Source organism: Procambarus clarkii, chromosome 2 (assembly GCF_040958095.1).
Source record: "Procambarus clarkii isolate CNS0578487 chromosome 2, FALCON_Pclarkii_2.0, whole genome shotgun sequence".
Classification (NCBI taxonomy): Eukaryota; Metazoa; Arthropoda; class Malacostraca; order Decapoda; family Cambaridae; genus Procambarus; species Procambarus clarkii.
This window is the reverse complement of record NC_091151.1, coordinates 34,176,968-34,199,158: the sequence shown is the minus strand read 5'-3', so window position 1 is coordinate 34,199,158 and position 22,191 is coordinate 34,176,968. Positions and strand designations below refer to the sequence as shown.

The window sequence follows — 22,191 nt, the reverse complement described above, 5'->3', positions numbered from 1 at the left end:
TCTGGGGTCATGAGAGACACGTGTCAGTGGACGTCCTCAAACTAACATCATTTGTCTCAAGACATTGAGTGTTACAGAGACAGGAAACATAGTATCTTGTCACAGGAGTGTACACAAACGCAGTGTTCAGGAGTATAGTGATCTTCTATAGCATTAGATCAGTTAAGGAGAAAAGATAAGGTTGAGTGGCAACATCAGTGCAATACCCTGGGACAGTTATGATAGGTCTGACGAATTGGCAAGTATAATGTTTATGAAGCAGAAATATAACTAACATAGTGATCGATTCCCCAAAGTGTGTGTACCGAGTAGAAACGTATACTATGTTTCTCCCTTGCTGATGTTGACGTTCAGTGAGAAGGATAGGAACGAATAGTATATCAGGAACGTAGAGACAGCATTGCCGACTAGCACCAGAAAAGGACAGGCAACCCAAACCCGTCATATGGACATCACCTATACCTCACCTAGCATGTGCTTCCTTGGAGTGAGCTAGTGGTTGGTACTCCATATAGATCATCAATAAGGTGTACAGAGTGACTTAAAATAATTAATTTAAAATTTATCTGAGATATTTAGACCTACAATTACGGGGATTGAGCATAGCTCAATCCCCGTAAACACAACTAGGTGAATGCACACACAAACACACACACACACACACACACACACATACACACACACACACACACACACACACACACACACACACACACACACACACACCCTATCTCTTTCTCCCCCACCCCGCTCTGCCCTTCTGACGAATCCTATCACGGCACAACTAGGAATAGGGTCAAGCATGACAGCCAGAAGCAACAGGGGAACAGAGAAAAGTTCAGGTGACGAAATGAAGGAAATGTTCGCCCAGTTTCTGGAGGACATCAAGAGTGAGATGCAGGAAATGATGCAGGAAATGATGAATAGAAATAAGCAACCTAAAAAGAGAGCTGACAGCAGCAAAGGAGGAGATTAGAGCCCTCAAAGAGAACAATATCGATGCTGAGACTCAGATAACCACCCAGGGTGAAGGTAGTAATAGTACTTTGGAAGAGAATGCCACATTAAAAGCAACATTTGCAGAAATGTTAAAAAAACAACTCTGAAGTAATGTCTGCAGTGATGGAGGTAGCCATGAAAGCAGCCACCTCACAGGAGGCGGCATGCTCCACTAGCCAGCTGCTGGAAAGGAAAAGAGCAGTGGTAGCTGTAGGTATTAAACAGCAGGAAGGCTCTAATAGGAAAGAGTGGAATGCTAAGGACAAAGTGGCAGTGAATGAAATACTGAAGGCACTAGACATGGAAGGGGCTGAGCATAGCATTGAGAAGGTTTTCAGGTTAGGCTGGTACCAAAAAGACCGAGACCGTGTGTTAAAGATAGTGTTTGCAAACGAGAACACAAAGGACATGATTCTAACAAAGAAAAGCACCTGCAACATGTGGGAGAATTCAAAAAAGTATTCCTCCAGAGGGACATGATGAGGGAGGAGAGGGCCATGGCGGCAGAAGCAAGGAAGAAGCGCAGGGCGAGAGGGGAAAACCAGGAAACCACTGCTCCCAACACATCACCCCCAGAGGCGAGGGGGGAACCCACAACCAGCTACCCAGTAACACCAGCTGGGAGGGCAACCCCACCACCCTCCTCTGCATATAAAACCCCCCTTTCCTTCCTGTCCTCCCGCCCCGTTCACCCCATACCCTCCCTGTCCTTCCCCCTTCACTTGACCCCCTACCTCTCATCCCAGTATCCTCTGCAACCCTGGTATCCACCTCACAAATCCTCACACCCATGGCACAGCTTCCTCCACCAGCAGAACATTCACCAAGGAGGAGATTTGAGAAGGGACAGAAGAAAGTGAGCCTCAAGGCAATGTACACTAACATAGATGGTATTACAAATAAAGCAAATGAACTTGGAGAATGGGTACTAGAGGAAAACCCAGACACAATAGCTCTCACAGAAACAAAGCTGATGAAAACAATAACAAATGCAGTGTTCCCACAGGACTATTATGTTATGAGATATATTATGTTATACACTAACATAGAGGGTATTACAAATAAAGCAAATGAACTTGGAGAATGGGTACTAGAGGAAAACCCAGACATAATAGCTCTCACAGAAACAAAGCTGACGAAAACAATAACAAATGCAGTGTTCCCACAGGACTATTATGTTATGAGGAAAGATAGAGAAGGAAGAGGTGATGGTGGTGTAGCTCTGCTGGTAAGAAAAGGCTGGGATTTTGAGGAGTTGGTTGTTCAGGGATGTGAAGGTTTCAGTGACTACATAATAGGAACAATAACCACTGGAGGGCAAAAAATTATAGTCATAGTCATATATAATCCGCCACCAAATGACAGAAGACCCAGACAGGAATATGATAGAAACAATATGGCCACCATTAACATAATAGAGAGAGCAGCTTCTGTTGCTAGCAGGAATGGATCTGGACTACTAATCATGGAAGACTTTAACCATGGGGAGATAGATTGGGAGAACAGAGACCCGCATGGAGGACCAGAAACATGGAGAGCTAAGCTGCTGGACGTGGCAAGAAGAAACTTTCTAAGCCAGCACATCAAGGATCCAACAAGAATGAGAGGAGAGGATGAACCAGCAATGCTTGATCTGATATTTACCCTAAATGAGTGTGATATAAGGGAAGTCAAGATGGAAGCACCCTTGGGAATGAGTGATCACAATGTATTGAACTTTGAGTACCTGGTAGAGCTAGGAATTATCCCCTCCCAAAAAAAAAGAACTAGGAAACAAAAGGCTGGCATACCGAAAAATAAATTATGAGGAGATGAGAAGCTTCCTAAAGGAAATACCTTGGGACACAGACCTCAGAGCTAAGTCTGTGCAAGGTATGATTGACTATGTCACCCAAAAGTGTCAGGAGGCAGTAAGCAGATACATCCCGGCCTAAAAGGAAAAATCCGAGAAGCAACAGAAGAATCCATGGTATAATAGGGCATGTATGGAAGCAAAGAAACTGAACAAAAGGGCGTGGAGGAACTTCCGGAATAACAAAACACCAGAAAGCAGAGAGAGATACCAGAGAACCAGGAATGAGTATGTCAGGGCGAGAAGAGAAGCAGAGAAAAGTTATGAAAATGATATAGCAAACAAAGCCAAGACCGAACCAAAGCTACTCCACAGTCACATCAGAAGGAAAACAACAGTGAAAGAACAGGTAGTGAAAGTTAGAACAGGCGAGGACAGGTATACAGAGAATGAAAAAGAGGTGTGTGATGAACTCAACAAGAGGTTCCAAGAGGTCTTCACAACAGAACAAGGTGAGGTCACTGTGCTAGGAGAAATGGAAGTAAATCAGGCGGCCTTGGAAGAGTTTGAAATTACGAGAGAGGAGGTCGAGAGACACCTGCTGGACCTGGATGGATGTTAGAAAGGCTGTTGGTCCAGACGGGATCTCGCCATGGGTACTGAAAGTGTGTGCAGAGGCACTTTGCTTGCCACTCTCCATAGTGTATAGTAAGTCACTGGAGACGGGAGACCTACCAGAAATATGGAAGATGGCGAATGTGGTCCCAATATACAAAAAGGGCGACAGGCAAGAGGCATTGAACTACAGGCCAGTATCCTTGACTTGTACACCATGCAAGGTGATGGAGAAGATCGTGAGAAAAAACCTGGTAACACATCTGGAGAGAAGGGACTTCGTGACAAATCGCCAACATGGGTTCAGGGAGGGTAAATCTTGCCTGACAGGCTTAATAGAATTCTATGACCAGGTAACACAGATTAAGCAAGAAAGAGAGGGCTGGGCGGACTGCATTTTCTTGGACTGTCGGAAAGCCTTTGACACAGTACCGCATAAGAGGCTGGTACATAAGCTGGAGAGACAGGCAGGTGTAGCTGGTAAGGTGCTCCAGTGGATAAGGGAGTATCTAAGCAATAGGAAGCAGAGAGTTACGGTGAGGGGTGAGACCTACGATTGGCGTGAAGTCACCAGTGGAGTCCCACAGGGCTCTGTACTCAGTCCTATCTTGTTTCTGATATACGTAAATGATCTCCCGGAGGGTATAGATTCATTTCTCTCAATGTTTGCGGACGATGCCAAAATTATGAGAAGGATTAAGACAAAAGAGGACTGTTTGAGGCTTCAAGAAGACCTAGACAAACTGAAGGAATGGTCGAACAAGTGGTTGTTAGTGTTTAACCCAACCAAATGTAATATAATGAAGATAGGTGTAGGGAGCAGGAGGCCAAATACAAGGTATCATCTGGGAGAGGAAATTCTTCAAGAGTCAGAGAAAGAAAAAGACTTGGGAGTTGATATCACGCCAGACCTGTCTCCTGCAGCACATATCAAGAGGATAACATCAGCGGCATATACCAGGCTGGCCAACATACGAAAGGCATTCAGAAATTTGTGTAAAAAATCATTCAGAACTTTGTATACAACATATGTCAGGCCAATCCTGGAGTTTGCAGCCCCAGCATGGAGTCCATATCTAGTCAAGGATAAGACTAAACTGGAAAAGGTTCAAAGATTTGCCACCAGACTAGTACCCGAGCTGATAGGTATGAGCTACGAGGAGAGACTACGGGAATTAAACCTCACTTCACTGGAAGTCAGAAGAGTTAGGGGGGACATGATCACCACATTCAAGATTCTCAAGGGAATTGATAGGGTAGATAAAGACAGGGTATTTAACACAAGGGGAACACGCACAAGGGGACACAGGTGGAAACTGAGCGCCCAAATGAGCCACAGAGATATTAGAAAGAACTTTTTTAGTGTCAGAGTGGTTGACAAATGGAATGCATTAGGAAGTGATGTGGTGGAGGCTGACTCCATACACAGTTTCAAGTGTAGATATGATAGAGTCCAATAGGCTCAGGAATCTGTACACCTGTTGATTGACGGTTGAGAGGCGCGACCAAAGAGCCAGAGCTCAACCCCCACAAGCACAACTAGGTGAGTACAACTAGGTGAGTACACACACACACACACACACACACACACACACACACACACACACACACACACACACACACACACACACACACACACACACACACACACACACACACATACACACACACACACACACACACACACACACACACACACACACACACACATTGGAATATCCAAACTTTGGAATAATTGGAATAGGGAACTAACATGGGAAGACCCTAAAATAGAACGGGAAATGAGAGACAAGATGACTCAATTAAGGAGGCAATTGCTCACATGTGGCGGGAAATCAGTGAAGAACTGAGGGTAACGAGGGAGACAGAAACCAACATGCAGGATGAGCTGAAGGCAGCAAGGGAGATAAAAAGCCTGAAAGAGAATCCTACTCAAAACCGGATTCGAACCATCCCACAGGAAGCTGATAATGTATCTGTAGAGGGGACTTCTACACTACAACCCTTAATTGCATATTTGTTTAGAAAGAGCCCTGAAGCTATGTAAAGTTGCCATGAAAGTGGCTTCTTCTCGGGAAGCAGCTAGATGTACTAGCCGTCTGATAGAGAGAAAAAGAGCAGTAGGCTTAGTAGGTCTTAAGGAACAAGCCGGGGGGGAGGGGCAGTCCAATGGGGTGGAGAGACAAGGACAAAAATGCAGTTAAAGAGATCGTTGAAGGGATACAGATGGAGAGGGCTCAACGGAATATTAAGGTTTTCAGGCTTGGACAGTACAACAAGGACAGAGACCGATTTATAAAGGTGAGTACACACCTTGTACTCACCTTCACAAGCGAGAACACAAAAGAGGAACTGTTAGCAAGGAAGAACAGACTAGTATATATACCGAAATTCAAAAAGGTATTCCTGCAAAGGAATATGACAAAGGAAGAGAGAATGAGGGCTGCAGCCATACGGACAGAGTGCAGGGTGAGAGAAAGGAATCAGGGAACAACAACCTTGAACCCTACAATTCCAGAGGGGAATGGGCAACCCTACACAAGCAGTTCAACAGCCCCAGTAAGAGGAGCACCACCCCCACCTTCCACCCAATTGTAGAATATCCCATATTGACTGACTTTCGCCCTCCTGGGCTAAGCTATGCTGAACTGTGTAATTACTAAATGAGTACTGGAACACTTGATGATATATTGGACTTGTACCCAAGACTGACCATGTAATGTATCAATTATACAATGTATGTATGTGATGTGATGTATCTATATAACCTATAAACAGTTTCCGTGGTGTAGTGGTAAGACACTCGCCTGGCGTTCCGCGAGCGCTATGTCATGGGTTCGTATCCTGGCCGGGGAGGATTTACTGGGCGCAATTCCTTAACTGTAGCCTCTGTTTAACGCAACAGTAAAATGTGTACTTGGATGAAAAAACGATTCTTCGCGGCAGGGGATCGTATTCCAGGGACCATAGGATTAAGGACTTGCCCGAAACGCTGCGCGTACTAGTGGTTGTACAAGAATGTAACAACTCTTGTATATATCTGAAAAAAAAAAAAAAAAAAAAAAAAAATGAACTTGTAAAAGCACCTTAATCACCTTCAGTGATTAAGTGCTTAATTGCACACTAGTTTCTCTATCAGCTATCTCACCCAGTCAGAGTAAAAGAAACAAATGTATGTGAATGCATGTCTGTGTATATATATATATGTATATGAACATATATGTGTGTGTGTATGTATATGTATGCGTATAAAGTATATATGGAAGATGATCAGAATTACATTTCACCTTTGTAAATGCACATTGATGACACTATATAAAAGACACATCGAACACTTTATGTAGGGCATACGTTAATCTATGTATCTATGTATTTACGTATGTAGGTTAGCTTAGCATTTTAAAAGGACCGAATCACCTTCTGTGGTTGAGTGTTCAATAAACCCTTGAACTGTATGTTTAACACATCTCTAACCCTGTCCATGGAAGACAGAAGAAAACGTATATATGGTGGTTAGCATTGTAAATGTGTGGCCACGTCTGTGGTAGAAAATAATAATACTAAAAACAAAAATAGAAGACCTACCTGCCCCAACCTCTGCCAGCCCCCCACTAAGTGCCCACCCAGGCCACCCTCCCTCCACTTTCCCCTCTCCCCATGACCTCCCTTTTTCCCAAGCCCTCCCTTCTCTCCTACAAGACCTCCCTTCTTCCCAAGCTCTCCCCTCTCGCCCACAAGCCCTACCTTATTCCCCACTCCCAAGCCCTCCCTTCCCCCCCCAACCCCAAGCCCTCCCTTCTCTCCCACCCCCTATAGCCCTTCCTTTCCCTCCATCCCCCTAAGCTCTCCCTTCTCCCCCCATCCTTCCCAACCCCTCCCTCCTTTCCCACTCCCCAATCCCCCCTTTTCTCCTGCTCCCCAAGCTCTCCCTTCTCCCACAACCCCCTCAAACCCCCCTCCCCCACTACCCCTCCAAACCCCCTCTCCCTCCCAAGCACTTCCCTACTTCACCACACCAAGCCCTCCCTTCTCCACCACCCTTTCCATACCAGACCCTCCCAGCCCCCTCAGACCTCAGATACCCCAGGTTCCACCTTCCTAGGCCCTCTTATCCTGGACCCTCCCTGTTTCCCTACTTGAATGGAATCAATAGAAACTGAGGATTGCCAGAAGAGAGTCGGCTTCCAGGTGATGTACTCAAACATAGTTGGGATTATGTTATGGTATCAACACCATTGTTGGAGTGTGAAGTGGCGATTTTGACACCATCTATGGTGTCAAAATATATATTGGTGAAGGTGTAATTGAAGGAGATAATATATTGATGAAGGTGTAATTGAGTACTGTTTGTTCCCCTTTAAGCTTTGCACAATTACCTGCCACTGCCAGTTCTCTAGACCTTACCACTGAGTTGGGGTAGGATTACAGAAGAAGAGGTTATATGGCACATTAACAGAAAGAACCCGATTACTGGCACAAGCTGGTTGTAACAGATTAAAAGCAAAGCAAGTGTACTAAGGGAAAGAGCACAAAAAGGGAACCTGGATGTAATTGGACTCATGGAAACAAAACTCTCAGGAATCATATCGAGTGTGGTGATTCCCCCAGGACTACACTATAATATGGAAAGAGCGGGAAGAAAGGGGGTAGGTAGATTGGCTGTACTAATGAGAAATGAATCGAGCTTCAATGAGATGGTTATCCTGGGCTGTGAGGGGTTCAGAGACTACATTACAAGCACCATGACAATGGGAGGACCAAAAGTAGTAGTAGCAGCAGTGATATACAACCCTCCAACAAAAAACATAAGACCCAGGCAAGAGTACGACAACAACATGGCGGTTAACACTATAATTGAAAGGGCACCCTCTGCTGCCTGTAAAAACAGATCCCATCTGTTCATTATGAGGGGCCTCAATCATGGAAGGATAGACTGGGAGCACAAGGAACGCAGGGAGGTGAGAAAACATGGAGAGCTAAACTATTGGAGGCGGCAACAAAAAACTTTCTAAGCCAGAATATCAGGGGGACTAACAAGAATGAGAGGCAATGATGAACCAGCAAGACTCGACCTAGTCTTCACTCAGAGCGACTCCAACACAAAGAAAGTCGGTACAGAAGACCCAGTAGGAATGAACGATCACATTGTACTGACGTTTGAGTATCTGGTCGAAGAAGGGTTATTGTACTCAAGGAAGGGACCTGGAAACAAAAAACTGGCATTCCAACAAGGAATCTATGAGGAGATAAGAACATTCCTAATAGACATAACTTTGGAAACAGAGCTCAGAGGAAAGACGGCCCAATACATGATGGACTACATCACACAGAGGTTTAAGGAGGCAGCAGACAAGTCTGTCCCAGTCTAAAAAGAAAACAATGAAATGCTGATGAGAAACCCATGGTTTAATCAAAGATGTAAGCTAGCAAAGCAACAAAGCACAATGATGTGGAGAAACCATAGAAATAACAGGACACTTGAGAGCAAAGAAAGATACCAAAGTGCTAGGAAAAAATATGTCAGGGTGAGAAGAGAGGCAGAAGGGCATTACGAAAATAACGTAGCAAGCAAGACAAAGACTCAACCTAAATTCCTGCACAGTCATATATGGAGAAAAACAAAAAGGAACAGGTAATGAAACTGAGAATGGGGGCAGATAGATTCACTACAAATGACAAGGAAGTGTGCGAGGAACTCAATAAGAAATTCAAGGAGTTCTTCACATTAGAGCAAGGAGAAGTTCCAGAGAGAAGTGAGGGAATATATATTCAGGCACCACTAGAGGAGTTCTGGAGTACCAGTGGGGAGGTAAGGAAGCTTCTGTTAGAGTTGGATGTGACAAAGGCTATAGGCCCGAATGTAATCTCTCCATGGATACTAAAGGAGGGAGCAGAAACACTGTATCTGCCACTCTCCATAATGTTCAACAAATCACTGGTAATAGGTGAACTCCTAAAAATTTGAAAGTCTGCTAATGTAGTCCCAATATATAGGAAGGGAGATAGGCAGAAAACACTGAACTACAGTCAAGTGTCCCTAACTTGCATACCATGCAAGTTGGTGGAGAATATTGTGAGAAAAAAGCTAGTGGAACATCTGGAGCGAAAGAACTGTGTAACAACAAATCAGAATGGGTCCAGGGATGGCAAGTCATGCCTCATAGGACTAATTGAGTTCTACGACCAGGCAACAAAAATCAGGGAAGAAAGAGAGGGGTGAGAAGACTGCATATTTTTGGATTGCCAGACAGCCTTTGACACAGTACCACACAAGAGACTAGTGCACAAGTTGGAGATGCAAGCAGGAGTGAAATGAAAGGAACTCTATTAGTAAATGGAGTACCTAAGCAACAGCGTGTCAATGTGAGGGGCGAGGTCTCAGATTGGCGAGGTGTCACCTGTGGAGTCCCACATTGTTCAGTCCTTGAACTAAACCGTGTGGGTTCAAATCATACTGTTTCTGATATATGTAAACCTACTATATCATATAAACATATGATGCATACTATATCATATTGTTTCTAATATATGTAAGTGATCTTCCAGAGGGTATAGACTCGTTCCTCACATTGTTTGCTAATGAAGCGAAAAATTATGAGGAGGATTAAGACAGGAAGATAGTATAAGGTTACAAGATGATCTGGACAAACTGAATGAATGGTCCAACAAATGGCTACTAAAGACCAACCCGAGTAAGTGTAAGGTAATGAAACTAGGCTGTGGAAATAGTAGGCCAGACACAGGATACCGTACGGTAGATGAAGTTCTTCGTGAAACGGACAGAGAGCAAGATCTAGGGGTTGATATCACGCCAATCCTGTCTCCTGAACACCACATAAGAAGAATAACATCTGCGGGGTATACGAGGCTGGCTAACATCAGAAAAGCCTTCAGGAACTTGTGTAAGGAGTTCTTCAGAACCTTGTATACCACATATGTAAGACCAATACTAGAGTATAAAGCCCCAGCATTGAGTCTGTACCTTGTCAATCACAGGACTAAGCTGGAAAAAGATCAAAGGTATGCCACTAGGCTAGTCCCAGAACAAAGAGGCATGAGTTTCGAGGAAAGGCAGCGTGAAATGCACCTCACGTCGCTGGAAGCAGGAGAGCTCAGGGAGCTCTCGACATCGGCGGCATATGCGAGGCTGGCTAACATCAGAACTGCATTCAGAAACCTGTTTATGGAATCCTTCAGAACCTTGTATATTACATTTGTAAGACCACTCCTGGAGTATGCGGCCAAGTATGGAGCCCGTACCTTGTCAAGCATAAGACGAAGCTGGAAAAAGTTCAGAGGTATGCCACTAGGCTAGTCCCAGAACTAAATGACATGAAAGGCTGAGGGAACTGCACCTTACGTCGCTGGAAGACAGAAGAGCCTGGGGGAGACACAATCACCACATACAACATTTTCAAGAGAACTGACAGGGTAGACAAGGATGGATTATTTAACACTGATGGTACATGCACAAGGGGACATAGGTGGTGTGAGATTTTTTTCTACGCCTACCTCCCTTAGGAGGTGGACTATAAGTTTAAAGGCTGCTCACGGCAGTTAAGCACGGGTCCAATAGAAAAAGGAAAAGCGGGAGCAAACCGCCAGGCCTCCACCACTAGGGGCGAAAACCTGTCCACAATAGGCCGGTGGTTCCTCATAGTTAAACAGGACGTTAAAACTAATAAAGGGTAACCGACGGGTTCTCACAATCAAATATTTATATTTGATGTGGCGCTATGAATTGGAATTCGAATTCCCAAGAACAGCCGTCATATCAAGATCACATCAACATTTAATCGTAATATGCAGAAATATGGTGGAATAACATGGTTGAAGGGTTGACATCAAAGACCGTTTTCTATAACATAACAATTTATTACTAACAAGAGACTAACTACTACATTACCGAGTTTACGTTACGTTAATGTCCATCCAGTGGCACGATAACAAACAGCTAAATAGCATCCCTTGCTGTGAGGCTGCATACTGAACTAACCTGAACACAGGTGTGCCCACTGATGATGCAATATTGCAAATCAAAGAAAAATATCACAGACTAAGTTACACCACAGCGAATGGTTACGTTATTGAACATCAAATGGCATTTGCAACACACCTATTCAACAGCCCCTCGAGAAGTGACAGCAGGCTCCATCTTGCTGACACTTCGGGCTGACAACATGAACTAACTGAACAAATGAAGGATATCCACTGAAGACACAAGCATGCAATCAATAGTGTCTCGGTTTCCCTGACAGCTACTATAATCACAAACTTAGGGGTCCTCCCGCCACCCAGGAGAGACCCACGTAACTAGGTGGGTAGTCCAGCAGTGACTCCCCCTATCACAACCCAGTGTGAACACTCTTTGCAACTCCCTACAAGAAGTTGCACTGTAAATTGTAACAAAGACAGGCAAGGCGGGATTCTGGGACACAGCTCCACAAATCTCTAGATTACTCTACTCTCGTCACCAGACGACAACCAAAAGAAATTGCCTTAAGAGATTAATTACGTTAATTGACTGATCGCAGCAGTCAGCAACAAAGTGCTACGGTAATCACAAACAATTGGCTCACACTAGACAACAACATGATGATACTCTACGTTAATCATTAACACTTGTCTCTCTTGTTAACAATAACTCAAACTTATATTACATCACACTTGACTCCTAGCAAGTATTCAGTGAGTAATCCTCAATTAAGGTCAAACGGACCACTAATTACATCCCCAGTGAGTTACGTTAACTAAGCCTACCCTAACTTGGTAGCTTCTCAACAGTCTGTGTCAAAAAATTACTAGTGAGTGTTAATTTCCCTAATTAACTCCGAGCAATTAATTAACTATCACCAGGATCGATAATTAATCATCCACAATTACGTCTCACTCCGCACTGCCTAAGCAGATCTCATCAAACACTGTGAATTCACGGGAAAGGAGTTAATTACCCCGAATTAACTAATTAAGTGCCATTAATCCAATGTCCTCAGACAGGATATGATTAATACAACGATTTATGCTAGCTCCATGACCTCGCTTTACCGAGTCATCTGAGCCCTCCTGATGTTAATTACTCTACTAATTAACATGAGCCACTAATTGCTATACCCCAGAAAGGTAATTAGTCTCGAGCAAATTACGTTAACACAAATAATGACAGATTCTGACAGATCCTCTCCCACTACGTGAATTCATGATGAGAAGGCTAATTACATAATTAGCTAGAGTGGTCAATTAGTTGTCACACGGACAATTAATTGCTCCCGAGACGTATCTCACTCAAGCTCAACGCTGTTTTCTCTCATAACAGCCCTCACTCACTCCACAATAAGTGTGCACCCCTTATCCAGTTAATTCCCCAATTATTAACTCACTGAATCCTTAAGTCCTCAACACAACTTAAAGAAATAAAGTAACCCCAGTGTTACATAGGTCACACAACAATGGCATGCAACAACACAAAGGCACTGCCCACATACGGTTGCGGCTACTGCAACTCGTTAATTACTGTGCCCACACAATAATGACACACGGTTGTGCAACAACAAGAGTATACCAATATTACTGCCCCCCTTTTCTTGCAACCGTTGCAAGGGACTACTGTGAACACACACTTACCTCAGCAAGGCAATTAACCAATCAACTGCCTGCATTCATTAAGTACTGTGAATTCCCCTGAATAATCCTAGAGGTCCCTTAAACCCTCAACACAGTTCCTAGGGCAGCAATATCGTATAAACTGATAACAACACTGCACAAACCTGCAACATAATGATGCCATCAGCATACCCCACATGCTAATGACATCATTAGGCAATCAGTCAGCAATCACATCTACTGACTTACCACACAGCACAGTACATAAAGCATGCAAATGAACACATAGAAATGGCATTCACATAATCAATGAAAATTATATCATCAGGTAAATGTAACTAACTACACAGACCTCAGGGTACCCACTGACATCCCTGCAACCTGGCCTGCCTACCTTTAATGATACAATTTATATGCGGTACTCTATGGCATTAATCAAGTCTGAACGATTATATATAGAATCGACAGGCTGGATCACTTATATGGTAAATCTCTACACTGACCGGTACATACTCGAGTCAGTCTACACACTAATATACATCATGATACTACAGTGTGGTCCCGTGTACAACATCTATCTCCAGGTACCACCCTACCAGTCACCTGGACGTGCTACAGACAGCTGTCACTCAGCTGCTTCCCTAGCCTGGCAGGGCTATGGGACAACACAGCTTTACCGTGAATTTCCACTAATACTGAGACACTGTTACACTGACTATTGTACTCACGTTTTCCTCTCCTTATTTCACTCATTTCCCAGGTCACTACCACTCTAGCTGTCAACACTTAGCTTGCTCCTCATGTGTCGACAAGATGTGGCCCTAGGCTGTCCCGGGAAAGTGGCCAAGTGGCCCAAGGGGGTGGCCAAGGCATGTGGCCACCGCGTGGCCCACAGCGCCGCTCCCGAGCTGAGAGGGGGGGGGGGGGTAGCCGGCGCGTGGGCAGGCGGGTTGGCTGAGCCGGGCCGGGCTGAGTGGCCGGGCCGAGCGGCCGGGCGGCCTGGGGGTGGCCCCCGGGCATACACACATGGATGGGGAATCACCAACAACTCCAGCAAACCAGAGCCTGCCTTGCTCTACACTGGGGTGACAATGGCCGGCGGCGTCATCACCGGGCGGACCAACAGGGTGGAATTCAAAGTCCCACAGGGGCCTGTAATCTCACCACAATTACACTGCCCTGATTCCACCAATAGACACTAGACAGGATATTCAAACCACCTGTTACACCATGAGGCTCTGCCAGCTGCCTCATGGGTGCCCACTGTCTCTGAGGCTATTTTACTGGTCCTTCCGTACCTCGTCGGCCCTCAAATTTCACGAAAATTGGGCCTAGACACAACCCGGGATGGCAGGAGTACCATCCCTGCTAGACAACATGGTAACGTCCGCGATTAATGGGGGTGGAGGGGGAAAACTCTCCCCTCCACCCAGCCACGTCCTCGTCCACCTGCTACCCTGCTCAAACTGACGATTTCGCGGGCTAAGGAAACTCAAAATGCCCATACCTCCTCCCCTACTTTGTCTTGACCAATCAGCACGAAGCCGGCACTGTTCCCTCGTGCCGCTTCCAATCACAGCCGTTCGCGCCAAAACACAGCTCAGACCAGACATGCCTACCCCAATCACAGGCCTCACTCACCCTCAAGCGTCCTGTGACGTCACAAGGAGGGGGAGGCCTAAAGACAAGGCGCAATGTTTCACATGGTGGGGGGGGGGGGGGCAACGTTCACCCCACTCTCCCCCCACATCTAACGGTTTTAGTCAAGTATCCTCTCATACCACTTCACTCTCACCTCCTCATCCTATTTCACAGAAACAGGAAAATCTCTGTAATTCTCTCTACAGAGCAATCACAGACTTCTAACTACTCACAAATGATAGTCCATAGCAAGAGCTTTCATTCAACACCCCACAAGTATATGTTAGTTTGAAAGCTTCAGTTTCTAGAGTCCCTAGAGTGACTAGCCTAATCTAGAAACTAGGAAAACTAGCTGAGGGAATCCAGATTCCCTCACAGGTGGAAGGGAACACAGTACCTAAATGAGCCACAGAGACATTAGAAACAACTTTTTCGATGTCAGAGTAGTTAGAAAAGGGAATGCACTAGGAAGTTGCGTGGTGAAACTCCATGCGCAGTTTCAAATGTAGATATGATGGAGCTTGAGAAGCTCAGGAATCTGCACACCAATAGATTGAAGGTTGAGAGACGGGACCAAAGAGCCAAAGCTCATCCCCCGCAAGCAAATCTAGGTGAATACATTTAGGTGAGTACAAACCCTCACTACACGCACCCACCCACATGCTCCCATACCCTACCTACACCCACCCACTCACACCCATACGCTACCTACACCCACCCACTCACACCCATACCCTACCTACACCCACCCACTCATACCCATACGCTACCTACACCCACCCACTCACACCCATACCCTACCTACACCCACCCACTCACACCCATACCCTACCTACACCCACCCACTCACACCCATACGCTACCTACACCCACCCACACGCTCCCATACCCTACCTACACCCACCCACTCACACCCATACCCTACCTACACCCACCCACTCACACCCATACCCTACCTACACCCACCCACTCACACCCATACGCTACCTACACCCACCCACACGCTCCCATACCCTACCTACACCCACCCACTCACACCCATACGCTACCTACACCCACCCACACCTTCACTACACCCTTCACTACATGGAGCCGGTCGGCCGAACGGACAGCACACTGGACTTGTGATCCTGTGGTCCCGGGTTCGATCCCGGGCGCCGGCGAGAAACAATGGGCAAAGTTTCTTTCACCCTATGCCCCTGTTACCTAGCAGTAAAGTAGGTACCTGGGTGTTAGTCAGCTGTCACGGGCTGCTTCCTGGGGGTGGAGGCTTGGTCAAGGACCGGGCCGCGGGGGCACTAAAGCCCCGAAATCATCTCAAGATAACAACCCACCCACCCACCCTCACTACACCAACCCACATATCTACACCCTCACTACACCCACCCACACACATCCACACCCTTTGCTTCACCCACCCTCACTACACCCACCAACCAATACCCTCACTACACCCATCAACCAAAAGAACACCCTCTCTACAGCCACCCACACACACTCTCTCACTACACCCACACACACTCACACCCTCACTACACCCACCCACACCCTCACTACACCCACCCACACTCACCCACCTCCTCACTACACCCACCAACACCCTCATTACACCAACCCTTACCCTCACTGAGGGTGGACAAAGACAAACTCTTTAGCACAGGTGGAATACGAACAAGGACACGCAGGTGGAAACTTAGTACTCAGATGAGCCATGGCGACATTAGAAAGAATTTTTTCAGTGTCAGAGTAGTTAACAAATGGAATACATTAAGTAATGATGTGGTGGAGGCAGACTCCATATATAGTTTCAAATGTAGAAATGATAGAGCCCAGTAGGCTCAGGAATCTGTACACCAGTTGATTGACAGTTGAGAGGCGGGACCAAAGAGCCAGCGCTCAACCCATGCAAGCACAACAACTAGGTGAGTACCAATTAACACACAACCACCAACAGACACACACACATTAAGTAATGGCACTTAAATTCGACACGTATTGAAACCTCATTTATAAGTTTACAATAAAGGTTAGCAATTTGGTTGAATGAAATTAACGTATTTTATTTGTTAAAAAAAACGACTTTATAAATAGTTACAGTGTCACCTTCCAGTGACCAATTAATAACGTCAGAAAACGTTTTGTGTTTGCTGGGTAATCTGCTTGATATTGCAACTATATTGATAGGAAAGTGTTTGTTTTTAAACATCAACTCAACAACAGTGAACCTACCTTGACTTGACCTAACGTTAAATGTAACATTTTCTTTGGAAATTGTTGTTTTTGCATCAACGCCAACTGCCCTGGACCTGACCTCTGATACAGGATCTTGGTTCAATATTACATTTTATTCTTAGCCATTTTTTGGGGTGGGGTGGGGTGGGGGGGGGGGATTTTGGTCTTACATCAATATAACCAACCTGACCCAACTGATCACCTGTTACCTGGGCTTAATAGTTATGTGCTAGTATTGGGCATTTTCTCTACATAAATTCAACCATGCCAATCTTAACCTAGCTTCATATACAGGATCTGAACTCCATTTTTAACATAACCAAACTTTCTTTAACCTAACCCTAACTGGGGTTAGGGTTAGGTTATAATTGTTTTATAATTATTTTATATTTGTTTTTACAAACTCAAAAAAAAAAACGTTTTCAAAACATAATAGAAAACAGGGTTAAAAACAAATTGTTGTTTTCAGTAGAACCAGAGCCAATATTAACGCAGTATAGCCAGTATTTGGGTAAAGTGATTTAAAGTTGAATAGTGTTCCCATGGGAGTTAGTGTACAAAAGACAGACACAGACATAATGTGTAGTGAGGTTGTGGTGACTAGCAATCCGTGCCACAGACCAGTATTGAGACACTCTCTAAGATGAGACCAATAATTCTTCATCAGAGACCTTGAGGAGTAACATAAATCACTTAAGGCTCTAAGGAGATAATTTGAAGAGAAAAAGAGTAGTCCAGATGCCCCGCTATACTGAGGTGAAACTATTAAGTCACTATCAATTATACTTTTCATATATTGTGTTTGAGTTTTTGACAATGTTTCTAATGTTTGGTGGTGATGATTAATTAGTTCCCATTTAATCTATGACTCTCATAATCACATATGCTTTCTTGCGATATTGATTATTCATGTAGGTACCAAGTGTGTCAGATTAGAGAATGCAATAAGTTTTGAAAGTTAGCAGACTTATATGATTATATCCATATATATTATGTGTGGATAAATTGCTTCGTTAATTTTTATTGTTATAGTTATATGATTTATATGTTATAGCGAGGGTTTTTCCTGGGAATTATTCTAGATAATTGTCTTGTAAGCCAATATTTGTGAATTCTTAGAAAGCTCAGTGCTTAAAACTAAACCCAGGAGAGAGATCCTGGCTAGACTTGAGGGTTAAAATATATACATTATTGGGTTACTCTGAAAGAACAAACTCCTTATTACCTTGAAATAACCAGAGGGTTATCACTCACTTTTACATGCATTTTCTTGAGGAAATCAGAGAAAATGCAGCATCGTAACATAAAAAAATAAATATTATTACAGTATTCGTACAGTTTATCATATATGTTATTTACCTTCAATAACATTTCTGCTAATGTTCCATATATAATTACAATTAACCAAACTTAGTCCGTGTGCATTCTACTTCACTCTAGAGGTTCAGCGACTTCGCTTCCAAGCTTAATGTTACTGGGGAACTCTGATATTGAACAGCATAACGTGTCTGTGACATCATTCACGTTTTCAAGGATTTAAAATGTCCTCAGCGTAGAGTGCGGTGAACTCTGCCAAGCGGTCGTCCTCACCAGTATCAGGATGCAGCATGTTCTTAGGACAAATCCATTACGAAGAGAAAACAAACCACCTGCATAGTTATCCAGATATATGTGATGGTTCAAAGGCATATTACGGTTCCGGTAATAAACTACATGAAAACTGGCAAATTTCCTTTTATCGTTAACAGAGATTATTCCCAAGTTATAATGTTAATGTATTAAAATCGATGGTTTAAAATATAAAAAAAGAGTATGCTGAAAACGTTTTCTTTGAAGAATTTGGATTTCTGTTAACGAAATTCGAGGGCAGATTGAAATAGTTTTTGAATTCCAAATGTCATATTATCGTCAATATTACATTGTATTAACGTAACCAAACGTAATGAAACCTAACCTAACCTAACCTAATCTAACCAAACTAAATCTTAACCTAATTAAACCTTAACCTTAAGTAAATTGAACCTAACCTAAGCATGGATAAAAAGTAAGTAATAACAAATTATGTAGTCATTCCCAATCCATTCCCTCGAGGTGATATCCTCTGTACGGACAGATTGCTGGATGTGACCAACACTGTGTGGATGACAGGTAAATATGCCTTACCGTTACTAGGAGGTCATCAAGTCCCAGCCAATATTCGGAGTTGTTACCAAACACGGAATGGGACACCACCCGCTGCTTGTGTCCTGCCGCCCACGCCCGCCGCCCACACGTGCCGCCCACGCCCTCCAAGGACACCTTCGAGACTTCCTTCTCAGGAACACAGACCTTCCCATCACATCTGCAGCGTCCACCATCCCACCATGGGGGATGTTCCTCCTGTCAATAACCATACTACAATTACTATCATTGTTTACCATCCTGCCTTGGGAGATGTTAGTCTACTTATTAACCATACAACTGCTGCCGTCAGTTATTACAATGTAACAAAAATATGCCTCTGCCATAGTCTCACACCTGCTTCAGCCCCAGTCACATATACTCCTCATCAGTGCCGTGTTTTCCTAAGCTAGATAATCATTGCCGTCTTGCAGAACAAAATGATATCACACTGTCAGACTTATGATGAAAAAAAAATTAACTTGTGTTACTCGCATTTTCCCTAAACCACGTAAGTAAGGTTCAGATTAATGTAATATGTTCGAAATTGGAAACAAAACATAGGCCTTGTAAGCAGGGGATGGAAGAGCGGGGCGAGGGTGCACAAAACTTGAGCAGGGAACTGGAGACGAGGCAGAGAGGGGAAGTACAAAGCGGTGGCCAATCCACCGCAAAGTTGAATTTCGGTTTATTTCTTGAAGGCTGAGTGAAGCGTTCTTGGTAGTGCATACAGGGATTCGGCACTCGAGCCGCTGACTATTGGTGAGTGGAGTTAGTTTGTGGTAGTCGATGGTGTCACATTATTCATGGGTCTTCATTCGTCGGTCTTCTGATTGCAGGTATCTTCTTTCCTCTGACTACTTTATCCAGTCTTGAGTCGTTGGTTTTCTTGGCACTCTTGCTTTTTGTAGACATGGAGGTGCTGTGGTTCGAGGTAGTAGCTGTGGAGAAGGTAGTAGGAAGTCTTCAGGGCAGTAGAAACTTTTGTTGAGGAGAGGGTGGTGTCCCAACAGAGTCTTCTTCATCTGACGATTCAGCCGAGTCGATAGCAGCACCAGTATTCATAGAAGGTTGAGTAGCATGGGGCCGTGGAGAAGGCTGTGGAGTGGGAGCTGTAGCAGTAGCAGGAGTAGGAGGTTAAGTGGGTGCACTCCGATCCGTGGAACGTCAGTAGTAGGTGGAGGCACGGGAGCAGGCTGTTCAGCTACAGGGACGGCGCGTGGTACCGAAGCAGGTGTCGTCGATGTGAAGGCGTAGGCTCTGGGGCAGCAAGCACTGTCTCAGGAATACAGATGGTTGCTAAGCCATTAGCAGTATACAGTGATTTGAATATTGCAACGAAAAATGATTGTCCGACCCAGCAATCCTCTCAGCGAGGCGGAGAATAGCTGGTACAATACCAGCATTTGAAGAAGGCCGAGGCTGGGGTGCTGAATGGGCGCTGGGCCTTAATGAGAAGGCTGGAAAGTCTGGGAGGTGGAACCACCGTCTGGTAGAGCAGCAAAAGCTTCTGATTGGGTAGAAGGCGCTGAAGAGTTAGAGCTGGTTGCTGGTGGAGGAGGAAGGTTGCCTCGAGTCAACAATTTTCTGTATTACTTCCTGTCTGCGTGGGCAACAGGTGATGATGGGAAATAAGAACGTGATCACAATTGCAGAGTAGATAATGTTCGAAATCAGCCTAACAAACGGTGTAGCGGTGGTTTACAGAGCAGTTACTGCACTTGGTGACGCATTCCAGGCATTTATTGGCGGAGTGTGTATACTGTTAACAATTGAAACGCTGTTTAAGATTGTAATAGCATTCATTCTGAACATAGGCTGGAGGAATTTTGACACCAAAACACTTGAGCCCCTGTGAGGTAGCAGGGTCCGCTGCAGCTACCGATGTGAAGGTCAGTTTCATGGTCAAGTGGGGTCTGTCTCTATAATTGATGATTGTTATGGTGGTTGGTATCATAGAAGGTGTTAGGATTAGGGTATGTTGTAAGATTAGGGTATGAGAGCCGATGCTCATTTGTGTATAAGGAATATAATGTTTATACTCATGGCACCTATAACTAGTGACTACATTGTTTGTTGTAAATAAACGCCATGTGGATCACACGTTCGTTTCTCTTACCGCCGAATATAACAGTGGCGACGAGGATTAACAGAAGCTGATGAGCTCGGGAACAAGACGAGGTGAGAAGCATCAGAGAGCATGTCGTGTGGACGGGCAGAATAACTTAGACAACAGTGAGTTGTGCTCAACCCAATAAGCATGGCTGCTTCCTCGATGGTGTCACTAGTGAAAATGGAACAGTTTGGTGCTACTAAGATCTCGTTGGATCTGAGGCTGAACCTCCTAGAAGAAATCTTCGAGAATCATGGGATTAAGGTGGACACAAACAAGAGAGCAGTGCTCTTAGTTTTACTGGGTACAACAGTATAGTGTACTGGGTAACGTGTACGCGCAAGAGCTATCCCATACGAAGATCTATGAAAACCTGATTATCCTGCTTAAACGTCATAATATAGTGAAACCTTCATATCACAGGAGTTTGATGGATTTCGAATAAAGAATCAGGATGGATTCAGTCATCAAAAATCAGGATGAATCCTTATAGGATTTACATGCAGATTTGAAGGCTAACAACTTCAACTTTGGAACACAGTTTGACTGCCAGGTGAGGGACTGGTTGTTCATGGTAGTAGAAAATTATATATTTTTCCTTAACCTTGTGGCGGAAAACTTGGATTTACAATCGATGACTTCATGGACGGTCTTAGAGAAGATTTTGAACTTGGAAGGAGCTTTCGGTGGTAAGATATGTACTACCAATGACATTATAGTCTTACATCAAGCACAGATGTATGTACGAGTCACACACCTGCCTTAATCAGTCATATATACTCCTCATTCAAAATAAACCACAGTTGCATGTAAGAACAAAACTTGCCTCAGTCACAGTCACAAATTCTCCACATTCATAGTCAAGCACAAATAAATGTAAGAGTCACATACCTTCTTCAGGCACAGTCACATATTCTACACATTCATAGTCAAGCACAGATATATGTAAGAGCCACACACCTGCCTCAGTCACAGGCACATATACTTATCATTCATAGTCAAGCATAGATGTATGTAGGAGTCACACACATGCCTCAGT

At 44.4% G+C, this 22,191-nt stretch overlaps 1 protein-coding gene across 1 annotated transcript in view; it reads right to left on the bottom strand.

Moving 5' to 3' along the window:
• Positions 1–21,725, bottom strand: part of LOC123749622 (uncharacterized) — a 63,112-nt gene extending 41,387 nt beyond the window's left edge. The window contains exons 1-3 of the mRNA XM_069327008.1: positions 21,653–21,725; positions 20,051–20,151; positions 19,043–19,258 (exon numbers count right to left, since the gene is read on the bottom strand). Of these exons, the coding sequence (XP_069183109.1) occupies positions 19,043–19,258; positions 20,051–20,151; positions 21,653–21,725 (390 nt within the window). The remainder of the gene's footprint in view (positions 1–19,042; positions 19,259–20,050; positions 20,152–21,652) is intronic.
• Positions 21,726–22,191: the final 466 nt, after the last annotated feature.